The following is a 24,687-nucleotide window of genomic DNA, read 5'->3' on the forward strand; positions in this document are numbered from 1 at the left end:
ATTAATATATAAACATATAATTATATATCATTATTAATATATAAACATATAATTATATATTATTATAATATATAAACATATAATTATATATTATTATAATATATAAACATATAATTATATATCATCATTATTATATAAACATATAATTATATATCATCATTATTATATAAACATATAATTATATATCATCATTATTATATAAACATATAATTATATATCATTATTATTATATAAGCATATAATTATATATCATTATTATTATATAAACATATAGTTATATATCATTATTATTATATAAACATATAGTTATATATCATTAATATATAAACATATAATTATATATCATTAATATATAAACATATAATTATATATCATTATTATTATATAAACATATAATTATATATCATTATTATTATATAAACATATAATTATATATCATTATTAATATATAAACATATAATTATATATCATTATTAATATATAAACATATAATTATATATCATTATTAATATATAAACATATAATTATAGATCATTATTAATATATAAACATATAATTATATATCATTATTATTATATAAACATATAATTATATATCATTATTATTATATAAACATATAATTATATATCATTATTATTATATAAACATATAATTATATATCATTATTATTATATAAACATATAACTATATATCATTATTATTATATAAACATATAATTATATATCACCATTATTATATAAACATATAATTATATATCATTATTATTATATAAACATATAATTATATATCATTATTATTATATAAACATATAATTATATATCACCATTATTATATAAACATATAATTATATATCATTATTATTATATAAACATATAATTATATATCATCATTAATATATAAACATATAATTATATATCACCATTATTACATAAACATATGATTATATATCATTATTATTATATAAACATATAATTATATATCATTATTATTATATAAACATATAATTATATATAATTATTATATAAACATATAATTATATATAATTATATATAATTATTATATAAACATATAATTATATATCATTATTAATATACAAACATAAAATTATATATCATTATTAATATACAAACATATAATTATATATCATTATTATTATATAAACATATAATTATATATCATTATTATTATATGAATATATAATTATATATCATTATTAATATATAAACATATAATTATATATCATTATTATTATATAAACATATAATTATATATCAAATATTAATATACAAACATATAATTATTATTAATATACAAACATATAATTATATATCATTATTAATATACAAACATATAATTATTATTAATATACAAACATATAATTATATATCATTATTATTATATAAACATATAATTATATATCAAATATTAATATACAAACATATAATTATTATTAATATACAAACATATAATTATTTATCATTATTAATATACAAACATATAATTATTATTAATATACAAACATATAATTATATATCATTATTATTATATAAACATACAATTATATATCATTATTATTATATAAACATATAATTATATATCATTATTATTATATGAACATATAATTATATATCATTATTAATATATAAACATATAATTATATATCATTGTCACTGAAGTAGTTAGCGATAAATATGCATACAGAAAAATTTAACAAAGTCGTTTGTCTTGAGCCCAGATGAGAATGGTATTCCAAATAATTCAAATCCTCAATCGTCATCTAAAAAATTCAAAAACTAAATTTTATTGCATTTGGTAGCAGTTCTTTGTTGCATATTTCTGCACTGTTCACCATTGACCAGGTTTCAAAATTTGATAATTGTATGTGCCTTTTTTTTTTCTACTTTCTGTCTCATTTCCAAATTATTTAATTCCCCAGCTTGTGAGAAAGGAAAATACGGCCGCAACTGTGTGAAGGTTTGTGAATGCGGCAACAGCGGATGTAATCCTGAGACGGGTGCTTGTCTTTGTGAAGCTGGACGACACGGAAGACATTGCTTAAAAGGTAAGAATTATTTCCACCAATGATCACACCTATGTTTGACTAGCAGGGAGACTCGTCTTTGTCCAGGATTGAATGATGATTAACGAATGTTTCACACTCCCATGTCTCTGTTGTCATCAAAATCAGTGAAGTCGCTCATTTTTCAATCAAATTGATTAATTACCTGCTCTAGCTTGGCATTCGTCGTAGTTCACTGAGAGGAAGCTTCACATGCCTCATACAATGATTTAGCCCACAATACATTTTAGTCTACATTGCACTGTAGCAAATCATACTGTTGATTTTATAAAGTTATTTCTTATATACATAATACATATACATATACATGTATAATGGCTTGTATTCAAAAGTCAAGTATCATGGTTCAGTTGTGCTCTAAGAAACTTGCATTTTGAATGTGCGCCTGTCATATCAAAGAATCTATTGTTGATTTATATAATGTCGGGCCTTTTCGCTTGTGTGGTAATAAAACTTCTCAGATGCATTTGTGATGTTAGGTTGTGTAAGGTGGTTGACTTTAGTCAAAATCGCATATTCTATCTTTTATCAGATTATTTTGATTATTGATTCTTATTGAAGACATTCTGGAACAATACCTATCTAAGAACACTGTTAGGCATATAAAGTACCTTCGTGTGAAATTTCATAAAAATCTGCCCAGCTGTTTTCGAGTCCATAAAGCACAAAATCATACACCCAGACACACACACACACACACATTTTCTTTTATAAATACTAGTGATACTAATTATTTGAATGTGAGGTGTTTGTGTTTTAATAAAAGAAGTATGAGCAGATGTGATTTAAAAATTCTTGTTGTGGTGGTGGTGGTGCAGATGTTCGCTTTAAGCATTCGAAAATTATATTTCTGTATTCTGGTGCAGACTTGTTAGCAATGAATCAAAATTCGCTAAGGTTGATGTAGTTAGCAGTCCAAAGTCTCGAAGCAACTGCGTTAGTAGAGAGACTGCACTGAGACTTCATCATAAGCTCTTCTATACATAGTGTGTAGAGGAGTACAGATCATAACAGAAACTCTTACCAATGAGAGGAGGGTAGATTTTAAGCGTGACTTCCATGCAGAATATAAATGGTTTTTATATAGTTTTAAAGGTTTTTGTTTTTCAAAAAATATTTTTAATAATTTTCTTTCTTTCTTTTTTCAGAATGTAAAGAAGGCTATTTTGGTATCAATTGCCTCAGACGATGTGAATGTGATAACGGAGCTCGTTGCGATCCCGTCACAGGCCAATGTATTTGCAGAGCTGGATGGTTTGGATTGAAATGTGAAGAAGGTAAATTCAACAAATTCTTGTTGTTTTGTTTTTTAAATCTTCCTTAAAGCCTCATTCACAACCACAACTCATTTTACTATCACAACTACAAAGATTTTCAGATTAAATTGAATAAAAAATAAAAAAGAGTGAACTTTATCATTGAAAACTACTATGATACTCCTATATTAATCTGCACTTTCCGCTTTGATCTAATCAATATTGATTTATTTTACCTTTAAAATTTTGTTGTACAATGCTAAACGTTAATCATCTTTTGTTCGTTTTTTTTTTTTAAGCTCTTTACATTAAGTGGCTTCACGCCTTGTCTGGAGCGGCTTAAATAAAAACAAGAACTATAGTAAGCCAATAATCTCATACTTGCATTGTGCTCAAAATAAAAAAAATAATAGAAATTATGCATCTGTATTTCTATCTTTCAATTGCTAAGTCAGTGCAAGAGGGTCTTGGAAATGCAGTTGAGAATTATATTTTGCCAAAGGAGAAAAAAAAAAATCACAAAAACATGAACGGTTGTTGCTGATTCGAGTTCATCTGTTTCTGGTGTGACAAAACGCAAATTATCACTAATTACTGCAGCTGTGTCTGGTAATCGTTTCTTCTGTTTTGATCGAGGTCTATACAACTTGCTACATGACAGGGTTGTAATAACGTTCTATGGTGGGTGCAAAGGCATTCTAAAATGCATCGAGGCTACTATGATAATATTTCGATATCAATTAAATGTGTAAAAAGTTTTAATTGTTTTTCACTTCTCCGAGAAGATCAAACCCTAAGTGACATTCATTCATAGACATTTTCTTTTAATCTACACAATGGGAACGACACAGTCGGGACAAATGCCCGCAAGCCAATCAAAGTAACCAAGGTTGCAGTAAAAGTAAGGTCAAGTAAAATATTTCTTTAAAAAAATATTAATCAGGTTCATAGAGCAGTTGATTGAGCACATTAAATCGTACGATAATAATACGATATACAGTATTTTTGTTACTTAATTATTTTCAGTCGTAAACAATAAATGGCAGAGTATCTTACAGATAAGTTGTGTCAAGAGAGTTACGGCCCTTAGATTATTATGAACAGTTAAGAGTTATTCCCCTTGTATTAACTGTTTAGCCACTAATTTAGGTTGACAATTTACACTAAATTTATATTAATAAAACTATAAAGATCTCGTGTGTCTGTGTTTCTCGTTTGTGCGTAACTTTGATAAATACACATTGAATACTTTTCATCTACTATTAATCGAATTATTATTGGAATCAAAAATAAAATAAGGAAAAACTTAATATTTTTATTTTAAAAATATTGTAAACATATATTCAACGTCAGTTTTTAATGTGGGAAAATCCAGCTCCTCTCAAAAGATTGGGACAAAAATTAAAATTGTTGACTGAGGACAGAAATAATGAAGTGCAACATCAGTACAGATACGACACGTTGCTGCTAATTAATTAAATTAGAAAAATCCCTTGTGGAGTATTCCTCCTCAACTACCCTTCATGGGGAGACCTAAAAAAAATTTAAAAAAAAAAAAAAAAACATTACTTACTTACAGTCTTATTACATTTAAGCCTAAATCATAAGAGCAAGATTTGGTTAGTTAATTTGACAAATCATACTCGAGGCGTCCTGTGACATCACTTAAATATGTTAGCTAGACAAAGGCGCAAAAGCTACAAGACCACGTCTGATTATATTTAAAACTTAAAGAGAAAGACTTGGTTAGCTTATTTGCCACATCATACTCAAGACTTCCTGTAACGTCACTTCCTAAAACACGTTAATTGAATCCCTCATGGAAATTTCTTATATGTAATCAAATTTCAAAATGAAAAATTCGTTTTCTATATCACTTCCCACCTACCATATTACTATCTGTAGATTTAAATAAAATAAATCATCTAAAAAAAAAAAAGTAAAATAAAGAAGGAACTGCATATAAATTTTCTTAAATTATTGAACCAATTCTTAACTATTGTTCGTCTTTCATTAATCTGTGATTTTTCTAATTTTTTTTTTTTTTTTTTAAGAATGTCCGCCAGACCGTTTCGGAGAACAATGTATGGAAAGATGTCGGTGTGAGAATAATGCAACTTGCATAGCAAGCAATGGATCTTGTATCTGCCAGCCAGGATGGACGGGGCAGGTTTGTGATAGAGGTAAGTTGATCCTCTTCCAAATGTATTCGCTCAACTCATGTTTGAATATTTAATTCGATCTATTGCATCAGACTATCATTTTGATATGATTATTCCAACTCCATTATATATATATATATATATATATAGAGAGAGAGAGAGAGAGAGAGAGAGAGAGAGAAAATAAAAAGGAACAAACCGTATTATGTGTTCATCAACGTTTCGTCTTTATTTATAAGTCTCAAAATAAAGACGAAACGTTGATGAACACATTATACGGTTTGTTCCTTTTTATTTTCTCTATTTTGTCGGAATACTATTTCCATTATTTTCATCATATATATATATATATATATATACAATTTAACAAAAAAAAGTTCTGTCTGTTTTTAAAAGAAAAAAATGGTAAACGCTTCATAGTATGAGGGACATATATTTAGTCTTCAAAATAATCGCCATCACTTTCTGCCAACATGTCTCCATCTGTTGAATCTTCTTGTGGTAGAATTCGAAGGTTTTGGATGCAAAAAAGTTTGTGAGGGCTTGGTGCAAGTCTGTTTCATTGACGAAGGATTTCACACAAAGATGATTATCCAGGGAGTGGAATAAGTGGTAATCGGATGGTGCAAAGTCAGGTGAATAAAGTGGAGGGCACAAAGTCTCCCACCCACTCCTGACTACTCATACGACTGGCGTTGTCATGGATGAAAAGCACACCTTTGCAAGTCATCAGTTTACTCCTTCTGGTGCATTGCCTACTGCACACGTTTTTATTGCTGTGCATATAGGTCTTCAGTTACTGTTTCGCTCATTAGCAGCATTTCATAATGAATCATTTGACGACCTGTTCACCAGACACAAAACATAATCCTGTGTGAATTCATTCTTACGATGTGAGGGACAGCATCCTAAGGAAATAACAAATGCACTTGAGAGTTTTGCACAGAACTCATATTTCTTCACTGGTAAGCACTCGGTTGAATATGGATACGATATGCTTGTGAGAAATTAAACAGTCCTGAACGATATTTCTTGATACTTCCTTCCTTCTCACAACTATCTGGCTTGTTTTTTGTTGTTTCTTTTTGTTTTTTTTATGAGGTCCAAACTTCCGATTGTCCAAATTTGAATTCGATAAGCAAAAACATTGATTGGATGATTTAATCAAATTTATTCAACTTTGAATTGTCATCAATTATTTCTTATATTTATTTGATCCACTCATTCGTGTAGGGTTTCTGTATCTTGATGTTTTCCATGTTAATATATAGATGTGACTATCTTTTATTTATTTTTCATTTTTAGTTTGTCCTCCTGGAACTTATGGTGTTGATTGTCGTCAAAAATGCCTTTGTAGGAACAGTGCTGAATGTGATCCTGTAACAGGAGAATGCATCTGTGCTCCAGGTTGGATGGGAACTGGATGTGATGAACGTAAGTAAAACAGTTATGCACTATTTCAAAAAATATGCACTATTTAAAAAATATGCACTATTTAAAAATATGCAATATTTAAAAAATATGTAATATTTAAAAAATATGTAATATTTAAAAAATATATAATATTTCAAAAACATGTAATATTTCAAAAATATGCAATATTTCAAAAATATGCAATATTTCAAAAATATGCAATATTTCAAAAATATGTAATATTTCAAAAATATGCAATATTTCAAAGATATGCACTATTTCAAAAATATGCAATATTTCAAAAATATGCAATATTTCAAGAGTTGTGCAATATTGTTTGTATTTTGCAAAAGCTGGCATTCCTGGAGTGACATACTCAGATCGAGGCTTGCAACTATTGTAATAAAGAGTTAAAATATTAATTTTTCAAAATTATAACAAGTTTTTGTAGTAAAACTTTGTTTTTTGTCTTGATAAGGTAGAGGTTGTGTGTTTTTCTGTGCACCATAGAATTAAACAAAGCAAACGTCATTGAGACCATAATGAAATACCCAGCAACGTCATCAATCAAAATGAGGCTAAAGTAGGTGTGAGATTTACACCTAAAAAAAAAAGTTTTTCTGTTGCTGGAAGAAATCTTTTCAGCTACATGCTGAATGGATCTAAAGTGATGAAAGAGTTTCCTAGTGTTTGTGTAGTCAAGTCAGCATTTGTGTTTGTTGCTAGTTTGGAGAGGTTACTTTGTTTTTTGTTTGTTTTTTGTTTTTTTTTTGTATCGATTTTTCTCCAATGTGTGTAAAGATTGTATGTGAGTGCGTAAAATAGTGTTAAAACGGTATTTTCCACATAAGGCTAGATTAAGCAGAGAAGTAAAAACTTCCATTAAAATCTAAAGATTTGAATTTGGACGACGTATCGAGATGTGACGTTATGAACAGGAAGTTCAAAGTGACACATAGCGATGAAGGAAAGAAAGTCTTTTTATTTGGTAGGTGAACTGTTTCGGTTTGGACGTTTATTTTAAAGCTGTTTTCTTGTCTGCTCTCCTCCATTCACCCTTGAGCAAACATGTTGTTGGCGTTGGATTATTTCTTACTTTATTACATAATCACACACATTCATCATCATCATCATCATCGCCACCATCATCGCCATCATCACCATCGCCATCATCATCATCATCATCATCATCATCATCATCGCCATCATCGTTGTCATCATTGACATCATAATCATTGTCATCATCATCATTATCATCGTCACCATCATTGTCATCGTTGTCGTCATCATCATCATCATCATCATCATCATATTCGATTTTACGTCCATATTGGATGCTAGTATGTTTAAGATAAATTTTAAGAAATTAACTTCCAAAGTAGGTTCTTATTTATCCCTAAAATCCATTTTTCTCGTTTTCTCCGATGTTTTCTGTGAACTGAACCCTTTGTCTAATTGTTCATTAATCCAAGAACTCTATCGATTTTTTCACTCTGGCCATATTCTTGCATACACCTTCCTTTAAGGTCAACAGCCTGTTTTTAAGACTCACATTACACATACATCATATCATTCTCCATGCAACGCATGTCCTCAACCCTCATTGGCCAGGTTTCACTTCCATACATCATCACACTGCATACATATGCCTAATAGATTTTTCTGTTCCCAGAAATTTCAAAGGGGGGGGAAGTCTTTTTCTTTGCAGGTGAACTGTTTGGGTTCAGACATTTGGAATCTGTCTCCTTATTTGCCCCCCTCCCTTTCATTGATATTAGAGGCAAGACATTTTACACATGATAACGATTTCTTTTATAATTATGCATTGATCTGACACTATTGCAGAAGTCTGTTTACAAATGATACAAAAAAATATTGTTTTTGCATGATAGAATGTTTGCAAAAGTGCCATTCGGCGCTTGACCGATTCATACCAAAGATGCAAAAAAATGATACTTGATGCAACCTTGCTAAACACAACATTACACATCAAGGGTAAGTGGGGCAATCCACGAAGGATTAAATCTTGGTGTAATAGTTTATTATATAATTGTAGGCTATATATATATTTTTTTTTACAATTGGGGTCACCACTTATCCAACCCAAGGGCCACTCGATCATAAGGGTTAATGAGATGTAAATGTTGAAAAATGGGGAACACTATGGGAGTACCAACACTGATTAATAGTATCAACTACGTTTGAGTACTTATGAGGTCGTCGATAACAAGAATGGTAGACATTGTATTTGAAAGCGACCAAATTGTAATCTGCATGGATATAGTCTCTTACTAATCATCATCATCATCATTTGATTTAACGTCTGTTTTACATGCGGTCATATATTAGATAGCGGTTAGAAATTGACATCCAAGCTGACAAGGTCTTTATTTATTCCTCTTTCTATTAAGCTCATTCTTATCATTTCATTCTATGTTATCCTTCGTCTTCCTCCATGAACTGGACCTACTATCTCAACTGGTCTACATCTACTAACCCAAAACTTGCATTTCGATGTGGTCACAATATCAAAGCTTCTTATTCTGAACACATTTTCCTATACTGTTCAAATTTAATTTTCCTCTGAGGTCATCAGATCTGAGTCTATCTTTATGATTCACATTATACATCTATCGTATCATTCTCATATCATTTCTCCCCATGCAACTCATATCTTCAATTCTTGCCAGCCTGGCTTCTCTTCCATACATCATCAAACTACATACACATGCCTAATACCCTCTTCCCTTAGTCGACAGTGATAACTAGGGCTGTGACAACAGCATATTCTTTTGATTCTTTTGATTCTCCGGTATATATCCGACACGGACACACCTAATCAACCGAGAACCACATCCGTCTATATAAAAACATATAAGATATTAATGGATATATGCTCAAGAATCAAAACAATGAAAAGAATATGCTGTTGTCCCAGCCCTAGTGATAACACTCTGCTGATTAGCAATGGCAGAATTTCCTTGAACCCCACTCCACACACTCATATCTCTTGCAATCACACTGCCACCTGATCCTCCCTGTGCTCCACTGATATCATCAAAACAACAAAACTTCCAAACAACATTAATAGCTTCGTCATTCAAATGTACTTTTTCTACGCATCACCTGTCTCTCTTTACAGCTTTTTGCACACAAACTTGTTATTATCCCTCAATCGAATAGCAATTCCAGCTCTGTTGTTGAAAATTTCATCTGGTACTAGATTATTGATCAATTTAGTTTTAACTTTGATTAATTTAATTAACTTAGTTTAATTAACTTAATTTAATTAACTTAATTCTAACATAAAAAATTGAATGATATTTTCATTCTTTGATGTTGCAGGATGTCCGACCGGCACGTACGGCCCAGGGTGTGCAATGAAATGCAAATGTGAAAATAAAGCGTACTGTGACCATATCCATGGTGTGTGTATCTGTTCCGCGGGTTGGCGTGGGAAATTGTGTACGAAAGCCTGTCCGGAAGGTTTCTATGGAATGGAATGCCAAAAGAAATGCGACTGTCGGAATGGCGCAAAATGCAGCCATATTACAGGTGAATGCACTTGTGCACCTGGATGGATGGGAGACACTTGCGCCACCTCGTGTCCAGTGAATACATTTGGTAATGATTGTCAAGGTGTCTGTGAGTGCAGGAATGGCGCCTCGTGTGACCCTGTCTCGGGAACTTGTATCTGTCCGCCAGGTTACATGGGAAATCACTGTGAAGAAGGTACGTGCATTTGATTTCAATGATTACTACGTAATATTTAATCAATGGTTTCATCGAACAAATTTATAAATAGTTAAAATTTATTACATACTAGCAGAAAGACCCGACGTTGCTCGAGATTGAATGAGAATCCATACTACAGTACTTTTTAACTTTGTTCATTACACAATATTATGTATCATTTAGATTGCTCGGATTGCTGTTCCCATCTTAGGTGTTATTTGAACAACGTTTCGATTGATGTAATCTCTGACCTTCTTCAGATGTATCTTGAAAATGGATCTTATTGGTGAATGATGAAAAAAATGTGTTCTTGTTTTTGTCCAACAAACCATAGTCATTAATTTGAATGGTGAATGCTCTGACGAACTGCAAGCACTTGTCCCTCCACGACATAAATACCCTTGACAAACCCGACAAGCAGCTAAATCCTATCCCTTCACAGCAGAGATCCCTAGATGTAAGAGAGCCTTCTACTCCAGTAGTTTCTTCCCCAGAACCGCTAGACTTTGGAATTCCCTTCCGGGTTCCTGCTTCCCCAACTTTACTGACAAACAGAAGTTCAAGTGTAACGTGAACTGACATCTTGCTGCCCAACTCCCAACATAGTATCCCAGTAGGTCATGTCCCTGATAGTAGCCCCCTACACCAAAGTGGCAATGTGCCTTGTTTGGGGTGAAAATGTAATTAAAAAAAATTTTTTAAAATTTTTTTAGAATTCAAAATGTATAAATTTATAAAATGAAAAGAGCGTTGAATTATTTCCATTTTCATATTTTGTATTAGGAAATTTTGAAACGTTGATGTGATCAATTACACGTGTCTTCCACAATATTATTTTTATTATTTATTATTATTATTATTTATTTATTATTTTTATTATTATTATTATTATTATTATTATTATTATTATTATTTATTATTTATTATTTATTATTTATTATTTATTTATCATTTTTATTATTATTATTATTTATTTATTATTTTATTTCTTTATTATTTATTATTATAATTTATTATTATTCATTATTTTTATTTATTGTCATTTATTCATTATTTTATTATTTATTTTTTATTCATTATTATTATTTATTTATTAGTATTTATCATTTTTATTTATTATTATTATTTATTATTTATTTATTATTTAAATCTAAATTTTATTGAAATCATTATTGAACTAATAATAAAAACTGTTTTTTTTTCCAATATGACTTTTGAAATGAACAACCACAAAAAAATGTTATACTGAAATGACATCGATTAATCCTGAACAATGTCGGTCACGTACAGACATCTATGTACTAGATAGAAAACCCGACGTTGCCCAGGAATGAATAAGAATACCTTCTATGTACTTTTTAATTGTACTCATAAACACCATATTACTTTTATTGTTTTTAATACCCCACCAATCCCGTTTTGTTTCCTAATGTTGAAAAAAATCTCTGAATTGTTTCACATACATATGGTTTAAATTTTATTAAAATCAGATATACATATTTGAGGTTTTAAGGAGATTATATTTGACTCCATAGCTTTATGAAATTCTATACATAATTTTATACATGCTATTAAAATTCCATGAAAATAGATTTTTTTAAAGTAATTATGCTATCATAGTGTCTTCAGATTTATATTATTTCCATTAACATTGTTTCCATTGTTTTCTCGAGTAAATTTTACATAAGAAGAAACTTTACAATTTTATGTAAATTAATAAAAAAATAAATACATTAAATATATATATTAATTAAAAAAATATATGAATCAAAAATATATAAATTAAAAATGAATACATGAAATAAAATTAAATATACAAATTAAAAATCAATATATGAATTGAAAAATCAATATAAGAATTTAAAAAATAAATTCATTCATTAAAAATACATATATGAATAAAAAAATAAATACATTCATTAAAAAAATACATACATTGAAAAAAATACATTCATTAAAAAATAAATTGAATTGAATTGAAAAAAACACATTCATTAAAAAGTAAATACATGAATTAAAAAATAAATGCATTAATTAAAATAAAGTACATTAAAAAATAAATATATGAAATAAAAAGTGAGTACATGAATTTAAAAAATCTGAATTAAAAAATATATAAAATAAAAAGTAAATACATAAATAAAAATTAAATATATGAATGAAAAATAAATACATAAATTTAAAAATAAATACATGAATTTAAAAAAATCTGAATTAAAAATAAATACATGACTTAATATAAAAATACCTGAATTAACAAATAAATATATTAATTAAAAATAAATAGATTAATTCAAAATGTATACATTAATTAAATATATATATATATGAATTAAAAATATATTTAAAAAAATACATGAATTTAAAAATAAATATACGAATGAAATAAATATATGAATTAAAAATTAAATTATTATTTAAAAATAAATATATGAATTAAAAATTAAATTATGATTTAAAAATAGATATATGAATTAAAAATTAATGTATGATTATAAAATAAGTATATGAATTGCAAATTAAATATCTGAATAAAAAATATATATATCCATTAAAAAAAATAAATATCTGAACCAAAATAATTCCATATCTGTTAAAAAAAAAAAACAAATTTGCATACAAAATTAGTGTTTTCATAAAAGTTCTGGGGTTCGCCATTAGTGATGAAAAAGGTTTCACTGCAGATTTTTTTAGACTTAGTTCATCAGCAATTGAGACATTTCTCAAAAGAAAACATGTTTTCTCCTCGAATAACTTTTAATTTGGATCATAAAATTTAATTTTTCGATATTGTCTGAGGTGGGGATTAATAGTTTTGATTATTCGGGCTACTATTTTCACATTAGTTGCTATTTTGACAGCGTTTCAGCCGATATAGCCGATGAACCTCTTCAAATTTGAAAATCTTTACGTCAAATTTGAGAACCTCTAAGAATTTATTGTGATAAAATAACTAAAATATGAATAAAATATTTTATTTAATTTTTGGATATTATTAATGAAGTTTTTTTTCATTTTTTCATAAGACCCTGTCGTATCCCCAAATATGCTTATTCTTCAACTTATTTTCTTTCAATTTTTTTTTTTATTATTACATTTTTCTTTCAGTGTGTGGTGCTGGTTATTATGGAATCGGATGTCAGCAACATTGCCAGTGTCTAAATGGAGGACTCTGTGATCCGATCACTGGATTTTGCAATTGTACAAGTGGATTCATGGGAATTTCCTGCCAGAAAAGTAAGAACACTCATTCCATCAATAATCCAATTTCTATACACCCTAACCCTAACTCTTTCCAAAACAATAAGGTATTTTCAGCTTAAAAAAAAAACATTTCTAAACTTTAAGAAAAAAATTAATTAAATTTTTTTTAAAACCTTTCTGAATTTTTTAGATGATTCTTTGTATTCTTTGGACTACTGTTCTTATCTTGAGTGTCATTTCACAACGTTTCAATCGATGAAACCTCCAACCTTCTTCAGGTGTATCTTGTCGAACTCAGGAATGTTTCTGTCGAACTCAGGAGTCTAGACAGAATTTCAAATGGAACCCTTTATTTACTTCACGAGGGTAGTATGTTCTCGTTCCATCAGCCATGACTGAATAGAGGTTCTAAGTAATTAGCAATTTACTTTCTCACCCTTTGAGAAGGGTTTAGTTTATTGCTAAATCACCTGAAACACACCTACTGGGAAATGCCAACAAAACTGCTCAGGCAATTTTTGTTCGGCCAGAGTGCTCTTCCTCTAGATCACTGGTTTCTAATCTGACTTCCCCAACCTGTGAGTCACATCTTCCCACTGTAGGAGGGGAATAGTCAACAACTAGTCTATAAGTGATAGTTTCCATCTAACCCATAATTGTGAACTTGACTTGATTCAGAGCAGACCTGGGTATAATGATAATTAAGAGGTGATTCCACAATCTCCAATGATCCAAAGTTAGAGCCGAACTACTTGATCAAGTTTTGTCTCATCCACACGATGGGTTAGAGAAGTGTGACGAGTTGATAGGATGGGGAAAAAGGGTTGAGACAGGTGCATTTTGGGTGGTAAGGTTTGGGTGCTTTTTGTCTCCTTCTCACGGCGGTATGATGTGACACAAGGTCAGGAAAATTGAATTTGAAAAGCCAGTTTCCTAGAGGAAAAGTACCCTGGCGAAATAAAAATTGCCTGGCCAGACCCGTCGATATTCCTAAGTAGGGGCGCCGCAGGCTATTAGCTATAAACTCACCCATCTCAAAGGGTAAGAAAGTAAAGCCTGGAAGGGTGGGCCGACTAGAATTGCACACAATCATATCTTAGGTTGACAGAGAAAAAGGTGTCCTGCCTGGTTTTTGTATTTACTGACCATTACTCCCACGTTCCCTCCAACCCAACATCGTAGTATCTGTCAGGGTCCTATATATGCATCAAATATCATTTATAGGTAATTTGTGTATGACATATACGATAACAAAAGAAATAAGTCTGTAAACAAATCTCTAATATTATATAAAAACCACTTTGTGTGAGTTCCTTCCTCATAGGTTCCGAAACAGCTGAGTTTATCTTTTGCAAATTTCACACAAAGCTAATTTATATATCTGGTAGTGTTCTTAGATATGAGGGACGTGCAATAAGTAATGCCCCTGACCCACTTCCAGTTGTCTGATCTAGCTGAAATTTTGCATGTGCAATGATTTATATCTCTACAGGTTATATGGCAAATTACAGCTCTGAACTAATTGTGGTTTATGTTTTACAGGTTTTTAAACTGAGTCAGGTGTGAAATGGAGCCTGTTGAATGTCGAGCAGTGATCCAGTTTTTGTATTTGAAAGGACGCACACCACAGGAGACTTTTGATGAAATGAAAGAAACTTATGGTGATAATGCCCCATCATATGACCTTGTAAAACGCTGGCATCGTGAATTCAAATATGGCCGGAAGTCTGTGGAAACAGCTCCCAGACCTGGTCGCCCCCCCCCTTCTGCCATTGATGAGGCATCTGTCCGTCAAGTTGAGGCTGCAATTTTGGAAGATTGGTGCATTACTATTCGCCAAATAGCCCAAGATGTCAGGAGTAGTACAGGGTCTGTGGAAACTATCATTCATGACCATTTGCATATGCATAAGGTGTCTGCCAGATGGATTCCCAGGTTGCTCACTCCATTCCAGAAGCAAGAATGCGGCGAGTGTTCAAGGATGAATTTTGAGATGTGCCAAGAAGATGAGTCAAAGTTTTTCAAAAGATTGATTACACAGGATGAAACCTGGGTCGATCACTATGATCCAGAGATCAAAGCCCAGTCAATGCAGTGGAAGCACTTGGACTCACCACCTCCAAAGAAGGCAAGGGTGCAGCCCTCCACTGGCAAGGTCATGCTCACAGTCTTCTGGGACCAGGATGGAGTAGTGATGACAGATTTCCTGGCAAAGGGTAACACAATTACAGGAGCCTATTATGCTTCACTTTTGATGAAATTAAGGGAAGTTATCAAAATTAAGAGGTGGGGCAAGATCAGCAAAGGTACCCTCCTCCTGCAGGACAACGCTCCAGTCCACAACTCGCATGTTGCCAGATCAGAAGCATGGGCATGTGGTTATGAAAATCTCTCCATCCTCCCTACTCTCCTGACCTTGCACCCTCTGACTTTCACCTCTCCCCAGCCATGAAGTTGTTTTTGAAAGGAAAGCGTTTCCTAGATGATGCAGCCTTGATTTCTGAAGTCACATCGTGGTAGGAGGACCAACCTGGGGTGTTCTACAAAAACGGTCTCCAGAGCTGAATCGAACGATGGGAGAAATGCATAACTCTGGGTAGTTCCTATGTAGAGAAAGACTAATAACTGTGCCAAGTTTCGTTGCTCTACTGCTATGGGAAGTGGGTCAGGGGCATTACTTATTGCACCCCCCTCGTATGTTTTGTACATAAATTCATCCGATAAGTATCGAAAATCGAAAAAATCCAATCCTAAAAATTGTCTTTCTTTTTCATAGATAAAAAAAAAATTTTTACAGGGGAATATTTTATGTTACACCGGCCAAGGAAGATGATAAGATCTCAGAAATGTATATATATATGTATGAGTGTGTGTGTGTGTATATATATTTATTTATGTATTTATTTATTTTTAATATAACTTTTTTCTCTTGTTTCTGTTTTGTTTTGATTTTTTAAGGTTGTACTGAGGATAAATATGGACCGAACTGTGCATACAACTGTGACTGCATAAACAGCATCGGCTGTGATGCTGTTACTGGCGACTGTACATGTGAAAATGGTTATATTGGTAATAACTGCGAAAAACGTAAGTAAAACATACTCATCTATCAATTAAATCATGTTGACACGGCAGTTCTCATTAGATCAAGTTAAGCAACGTTGAACCTGATCAGTACCAGATGGATTACTAGTTGGGAATATCAAGCGCTGTATGTAGGAAGACCTCGACACTTCACTTCAAGAACAACAAAAACGTAATGTTGTTATCTCTCTTGATCAGGATCTATATGTGACTGGGACCTGTCTGTGAATTTAATATTTGCGTGATATGTTCACCTTTTGAAAGAAGCTGGTTCGACCTGCCTTTAAATCCTTGTTCTATATTTATTTCGTTTCTAGCAGGAAGACATGTGTTGCCTGGTATTGAAAGAGGAGCACTATTATGTACTTTGTCAATTATAATATATTCATTCTTTTTTTTTTTTACTGTTCACCTCTTCCCATTTCGCCTTCTAATTTATGATGAATGCAGAGATTGACGACCGCTTCCATCGTTTCCCCTGGAGAATTCTTTTACATATGATATAAATTTTATTAAAAAAGTTTTATAGAAGTTTTAGTTTCCTTCAATAGGAGGGCGCAGAGAGTTTGAACCACTTTCCTTGTCTTAGCCAGACATTTTACATTATAATTTTAGATTTTATGTAGATTTTCTAACCTTTCTTTTTATAGGGAACACACAAACATCAGACACACAAAAAGAAATACCCTATTACTTTCTAAAGAGAAGAATTTTGGTTTTTTTTTGTTTTTTTTTTTTTGAAAAATCCGGGATTTAAAGGATATACATTTATCGCTTCTGATCTATGACGTGTCGAGTCAGAATAAACTGACATTCGTGAATGGATTTGGTTCCGGATTGGTTGAATGTGATGACCAAAATGTAGCTACAGAGTTAAATGATATCTGGAACCAACGTCCTGTTGCCAGACAAAAAAAAAAATTCATTTGGCTAATAATGATCGCAAGGTAGGAGCTCAGATACAAACCAATATGTAAATAATATGATCCACAGAGGTTTAGGGAGTTAAAAGATGACAAATAGATGCTGCGATTTGAATACTTTATTCACAAAATAAAAATATAATTAATATACAATTTATAACTAGAGCTATGACAACTATTGTTTTTATTGTTTTGGCTCTCGAGTATATATCCAACACAGACACAGTTAATCAACTAAGAACCACATCACTCTATATGAAAGCATATAAGATATCAACGGATACACACTCGGGAGTCAAAACAATGAAAAAATATGCTGTTGTTATTTATAATTAACTTAAGAAATCTCTCCAGGACAGGCCATAATACCGTGTTGCCTTTTGACCTTTAATTAATCCATCATTTGTTTTTCTCTCTCTCTCTCTGTCTCTCTCTCTTTTAAGGATGTCCTGAAGGACTTTATGGTGAAAACTGCATAAACAAATGCAAATGTAAAAATAATGCTACCTGTTTGCATAAATCCGGAAATTGCCTTTGCCTCTCTGGGTGGCGGGGACGATACTGTGATAAACGTAAGTATATTCCTCTAAACCATCTATGGCTCGCGTACCTCATATTCTGTTCAACTTGTTTCTTTGTATCTTTCTGCATGTTCAAATCTGTTTTAATTTCAGCATCAGCTTGTGTAACATATGTGAGAAGAGATGATCGTTGTTTCTTATATTTAGTATGTTCATGCATTTCTAGTCCAGGAAATATGTAAAGCTCCTAACTTATTCATCCCTCTTTCTATCTACACACACACACATATATATATATATATATATATATATATATATATATATATATATATATATATATACTTGTAGCCAAATTGAATATTGAATTTTTGGTTCTATGGGATGAAACTACATGAAAATTTGCAGGTTTTTGAAGATTATAATAATACTATTCTAGGGTTAAAATTTTATGACAATTGGTAAAAAAGAATCTATATTTTCAAACCAATAAAATATGCCCAACTTTGCCTACATTTGTATATATAGTATCCTAGCAAGCCAGCTTCAGTTTTGCTGTTTTGGAATGAATTTTGGTTAGGATTTTTTTTGCTTGGTTGTCTCTTTTCTGGCCTTGCCAGGCCACTAATATATTAATAGATAGATATAATATCGCCTTTAAAGAAACTGTTTAATCCTCCAGGCTCGTCATTTATCACATAAGGTGTTTGGAAAGGAACTTATTATTAAGTGCTCACGATTTATTACTGAAATATAATTTTTATAAGAATTCAATATGACAAGAAAGTGAATGGGGGTTCATATTGAATTCAATATGGACTCCCATATCCAATGTTGTCTGTCTATCTCAACTAGGGGAGAATTCAATTCACAAAACACAGAAAACACAGTCTTTAACACATTTCATAGATATTGGTTGGGCTCTGGGTGCGTGTGTGACACCATCATGAAAAACAACCATCTAAACGGTAGCATCCACATTTTACTCATCTGCTGAGATTATGTTCATCAGTTGATCAATTCATCTCACCATCTGCTCTAAGCTAAAATCTGCCTCCAACTGTCTCAAGGTCTTGGATATGACCTTAAACTATATATATATGAGACCCCAGCTTGCGGGCTTTGGGGTGTGTGGAGCCACCCTTTAATTGCCATTGTTCTCTGGTTTACTCTGACCTGGAGTGGTAGTACCTGTTAGGGTCCCAACTATGGGTTTAATAGAAACCGACTTGAAAAAAAAACAAATATAGTCTATTAAACACTTTTTCTTCAAAATCACTGGATTCAGCATTAAATAACCTGAAAAGGGTTGATATGCCATAAAACAAAACAATCAACCAACCAACCGTCTCGAACTAGAAAATGTCACCAACTGTCACAAACTCAAGACTACCCGTAAATCGTAAGCCGCCACAAACCATCACAAAACTCACTCCCACCTTTAAAATTGTCCGTAAATTAACTCTAAATATATTCACCTTTATTTCCGGTCTTTTGTCCCCATTACCGCAACACCTTGATTAACAACCCTATTTTAGAATGCCTTTGTGTGCCTTGATGATCCAGCTCCTCCAATTGTTTTTCTATATACTTACTTCCTATACGTTTTTTGTTTTGCTGATCAGTTTATTTCCTCATTTTGCTATAGTTTTTCCTCTTTTTTTACTTCTTAACACTTTGAGGGGGGGATATGTCGATTGTATCGTATTTCCTTAAATTCAGTGTATGTTTTCTTCATATTGAAAGTCTGATTTGTTTTGTGTAATTTTTAGCTTGTATTCCTGGCTACTATGGTGTCAACTGCAACAAGAAATGCCGATGTCCAGACGAGAAACCATGTAATCATATGTCCGGCGAGTGCTTCTGCCCACCAGGGTACACTGGGGAAAACTGCCACACCCGTAAGCAGATATTCACTTTTCCCAATTTGTTTTCTTTTCGTTATTTTGTTGTGCAATATATCAACATTTTTTGTTTATTAAATACTAAAATCGGTCATTTTGTTCATAATATCTTCAAATATTTATTCCTGCTGTCATTTAACTAATTGTTGAAGTATATCAAGAGTTATGTCCCTTGGACCAAAGTTTCTCGCCCAAATTATTAATGCTAAAGTGAGAATGAATACTTCAGTTCAAAGTACACATATGTAGTGTGAGAACCAGAATTGAGGCTTGATCTCCTTTTGACATCGGCTGTGAGCTGAAAGACGTGTTTAACTCAGCCCTTGATTTTGACATGATTTTCATAACGCTAACACATATGCAGGTTGCGTTTTTTTTACAAATAGACACCTAATTTCGAGATTTCTTTTATTACCAAGGAACTGTAAATTCATTTCTGTTGGGCAACAATCTCAAAGTCATATCCTCTTTATAAGATGATTGGCCAGAAACTTCATTCTCAACCGCATATTCGTAAAAGAGTTGCTACCATATCTCGTGTTGGCAACGAGACTTGTGGTATCCTTTTATTACTAACCCTTTTTTATCAAGGGGCATAACTCTAATCTATAACAATTTTTTCCTAGAAGGAGATAATTCAAGGCATCTCTTTTACATGTCAATCAGGTCTTAGAGACCAGAATTTCATCAAAATGGATTACATAAGCTTGTTTTTGTGTAGCAAAAACTTTGCAAATATTTTGTTATTTTGATAGTTTTACATCAGTTATAGATGATAAATGAACTACGCCATGCGTTAACATACATCACGCTCTCTTCAGTGTTGTTATAGACACTGTGGCCTGGTCTTTGGATGCTTTTGTATGCAGACAGTCATGTTGGATTCTGAGAATAAATATGATCCTCAACAGTAAATGTAATGATCGATTTGCATAGTTCGGCTTGAGATTCCTCAAAAGAAGTGTCAAGTATTAATTTCTTGCAAAGGGAGATAACTAAACATGTCTCTTCTTCAAGGGAGATAACTTAGAATTTCTTACTTCGACTAAAATAATTTAGAGTGTCCATACATAAATACGAATAATTTAGGATGCCCCTACTAAAAGGGGGATAACATAGAATGTCTCTACTTAAAGTCGGGATAACTTAGGATGTCAAAGAGATAACATATGACCTTCGTACTTTAAAGGAGATAATTTAGGATGTTGCTACTTAAATAGACATAACTTCCTACTTGAAATTGAGGTAACTTACGATGTCTCTATTTAAATGTAGATAACTTATGATGTCCCTATTTAGAAAACTCAGGATGTTTCTACTTAAAGGAAAATAATTTAGAATATCCGTACTCAAAGGAGGTAACTTGAGTACACCTACTTAAAGAAAGATAACTTAGAATATTATTACTTAGTTATTTATGATGCAAATTTATTGGATGAATAGAATATTTGACATGTCATTGAATAATAAAATAAAAAAAAATGAATAATTTATGTTTTGTTTACAGTTTGTCCACCAAAAACGTACGGTCAAGAATGCAAGTTTAGATGCAACTGTGGTCGAAACTCAGTGTGTGATCACATCACTGGAGAATGTATGTGCAAGTTAGGCCGCAAAGGCAAAGATTGTAACAGAGGTAAGTTTAGCCAGAGTTTTTTTTTTTTTTTTTTTTTTTTTTGCTTTACTCAAAATCAATTTGGATAATTTGCTTCAATAATTTGTCATCTTTTTTAATAACATCTTGCTTATTATATTAACATATATATATATATATATATATATATATATATATATATATATATATATATATATATATATATATATATATATATATATATATATATATATATTCTACTTTTTAATCACGTAAAATGTGATTTTCCTTATTTCCTAGACCAGAATAAAATGACTGCATAAAAAAAATGTTTGGTAATTCATTTTCGGTCTAAATTTTTCTTTATCATGATATACTAATATTTTTTTTCTTTTGTGCATTATTAACCAATTTAACTATTTAATCAACTTCGATATTTCTGCTTTTTTCATTTTATCAAGAGGAAGTAGGTAGCGTTTTCACCCTTCATTGTTTATGGTCATACATTTTTTAGCTTTGTAAACTTTTTCTTTCCTGAAGATTATTTCTTTACTTTAGGGAATTGAATGCTGGTGGTGGGATTTCTTTTGCACTTTGACTTGAAGTGATTTTACGTTTCTTTTCAATTTAATTTTTTTTTTTTCTTTCAATTGCCTTTAGTTTCCTATTTTACTTTTTTCATTTATTTCCATTTTAGTTTTTTATTCAATCTTATTTTTAATTTTTTTTTCAATCTTTTAAAAAATTTTCCCCTTTTTTTCCATTTGATTTTTTTAATTTTGTTTTTTCAATTTTATTTTTCCATTTTCTTTTTTTAATTTTTTAAATTTTATTTTATTTCCGTTTTAATTTTTGATTTTTCTATGAAAATTTCGTTTTTGCTTGGGTATCTGTTTCTTTATTTTTGCTTGTTACTTTAAAAAATTCTATTTATCTTATATATTTCACTGGAATATACGGCAAAATCACATTGACACCAGTTCCTGATAGATCACTGAAGTTAAGCAATGTTGAGTCTGATCAGTACTAAAATGGGTGATCATTTGGGAATACCAAGTGCTTTATATACTCTCTGCTTATTTCAGCATTGTTTCCGGTCGTCCTAGACTTCTCCCTGTCACCGGAATCACCCAGTGTCGACTTAGTAGAGGTTGCGTACTGCACAACTCTTGCTTCACAATTACATGCACAGCTACCCTGGGTATCCATTGTCTTGTAAGACAGAATGAAGGCGGTATAATACTTTTAAATGCTTGAACTATATAGTATTGAAATGAAATGTAAAAACCTTGTGGCCCTGAAAGACATTGTGGGTTAATTTGTGTTCTTATTAGAGCAGCACACGACTATTTTATAAAACATGGTTCAAAATATATTTGATGAAACATTGTTAAAAATATATTTCATAAAACAAGGTTCAAATTATATTTGATAAAACATGGTTCAGAATATATTTGATAAAACATGGTTAAAAATATATTTGATAAAACATGGTTCAAAATATATTTGATAAAACATGGTTAAAAATATATTTGATAAAATATGGTTCAAAATATATTTGATAAAATATGGTTCAAAATATATTTGATGAAACATGGTTCAAAATATATTTGATAAAATATGGTTCAAAATATATTTGATAAAACATGGTTCAAAATATATTTGATAAAACATGGTTAAAAATATATTTGATGAAACATGGTTCAAAATATATTTGATAAAATATGGTTCAAAATATATTTGATAAAACATGGTTCAAAATATATTTGATAAAACATGGTTCAAAATATATTTGATAAAATATGGTTCAAAATATATTTGATAAAACATGGTTCAAAATATATTTGATAAAATATGGTTCAAAATATATTTGATAAAATATGGTTCAAAGTATATTTGATAAAACATGGTTCAAAATATATTTGATAAAACATGGTTTAAAATATATTTGATAAAACATGGTTCAAAATATATTTGATAAAACATGGTTCAAAGTATATTTGATAAAACATGGTTCAAAATATATTTGATAAAACATGGTTCAAAATATATTTGATAAAACATGGTTCAAAATATATTTGATAAAATATGGTTCAAAATATATTTGATAAAACATGGTTCAAAATATATTTGATAAAACATGGTTCAAAATATATTTGATAAAACATGGTTCAAAATATATTTGATAAAACATGGTTCAAAATATATTTGATAAAACATGGTTCAAAATATATTTGATAAAACATGGTTCAAAGTATATTTGATAAAACATGGTTCAAAATATATTTGATAAAACATGGTTCAAAATATATTTGATAAAACATGGTTCAAAATATATTTGATAAAATATGGTTCAAAGTATATTTGATAAAACATGGTTCAAAATATATTTGATAAAACATGGTTCAAAATATATTTGATAAAACATGGTTCAAAATATATTTGATAAAACATGGTTCAAAATATATTTGATAAAACATGGTTCAAAATATATTTCATAAAACATGGTTTAAAATATATTTGATAAAACATGGTTCAAAATATATTTGATAAAACATGGTTCAAAATATATTTGATGAGACATGGTTCAAAATATATTTGATAAAACATGGTTCAAAATATATTTGATGAGACATGGTTCAAAATATATTTGATAAAACATGGTTCAAAATATATTTGATAAAACATGGTTCAAAATATATTTGATAAAACATGGTTCAAAATATATTTGATGAAACATGGTTTATATTTGATGAAACATGGTTCAAAATATATTTGATAAAACATGGTTCAAAATATATTTGATAAAATATG

At 30.3% G+C, this 24,687-nt stretch overlaps 1 protein-coding gene across 2 annotated transcripts in view; it reads left to right on the forward strand.

Moving 5' to 3' along the window:
* LOC145246818 (uncharacterized) overlaps window positions 1–24,687 on the forward strand; it is a 583,451-nt gene that overhangs the window by 528,518 nt on the left and 30,246 nt on the right. For both annotated transcript variants that reach the window (XM_080108645.1, XM_080108646.1), the window contains 10 exons: window positions 1,937–2,062; window positions 3,229–3,357; window positions 5,391–5,519; window positions 6,804–6,932; window positions 10,257–10,643; window positions 13,755–13,883; window positions 16,809–16,937; window positions 18,301–18,429; window positions 20,148–20,276; window positions 21,787–21,915. In XM_080108645.1, the coding sequence (XP_079964771.1) occupies window positions 1,937–2,062; window positions 3,229–3,357; window positions 5,391–5,519; window positions 6,804–6,932; window positions 10,257–10,643; window positions 13,755–13,883; window positions 16,809–16,937; window positions 18,301–18,429; window positions 20,148–20,276; window positions 21,787–21,915 (1,545 nt within the window). The remainder of the gene's footprint in view (window positions 1–1,936; window positions 2,063–3,228; window positions 3,358–5,390; window positions 5,520–6,803; window positions 6,933–10,256; window positions 10,644–13,754; window positions 13,884–16,808; window positions 16,938–18,300; window positions 18,430–20,147; window positions 20,277–21,786; window positions 21,916–24,687) is intronic.

The sequence above is a fragment of the Euprymna scolopes genome, chromosome 24 (genome assembly GCF_053919585.1).
Source record: "Euprymna scolopes isolate OS-2025 chromosome 24, ASM5391958v1, whole genome shotgun sequence".
NCBI lineage: Eukaryota > Metazoa > Mollusca > Cephalopoda > Sepiida > Sepiolidae > Euprymna > Euprymna scolopes.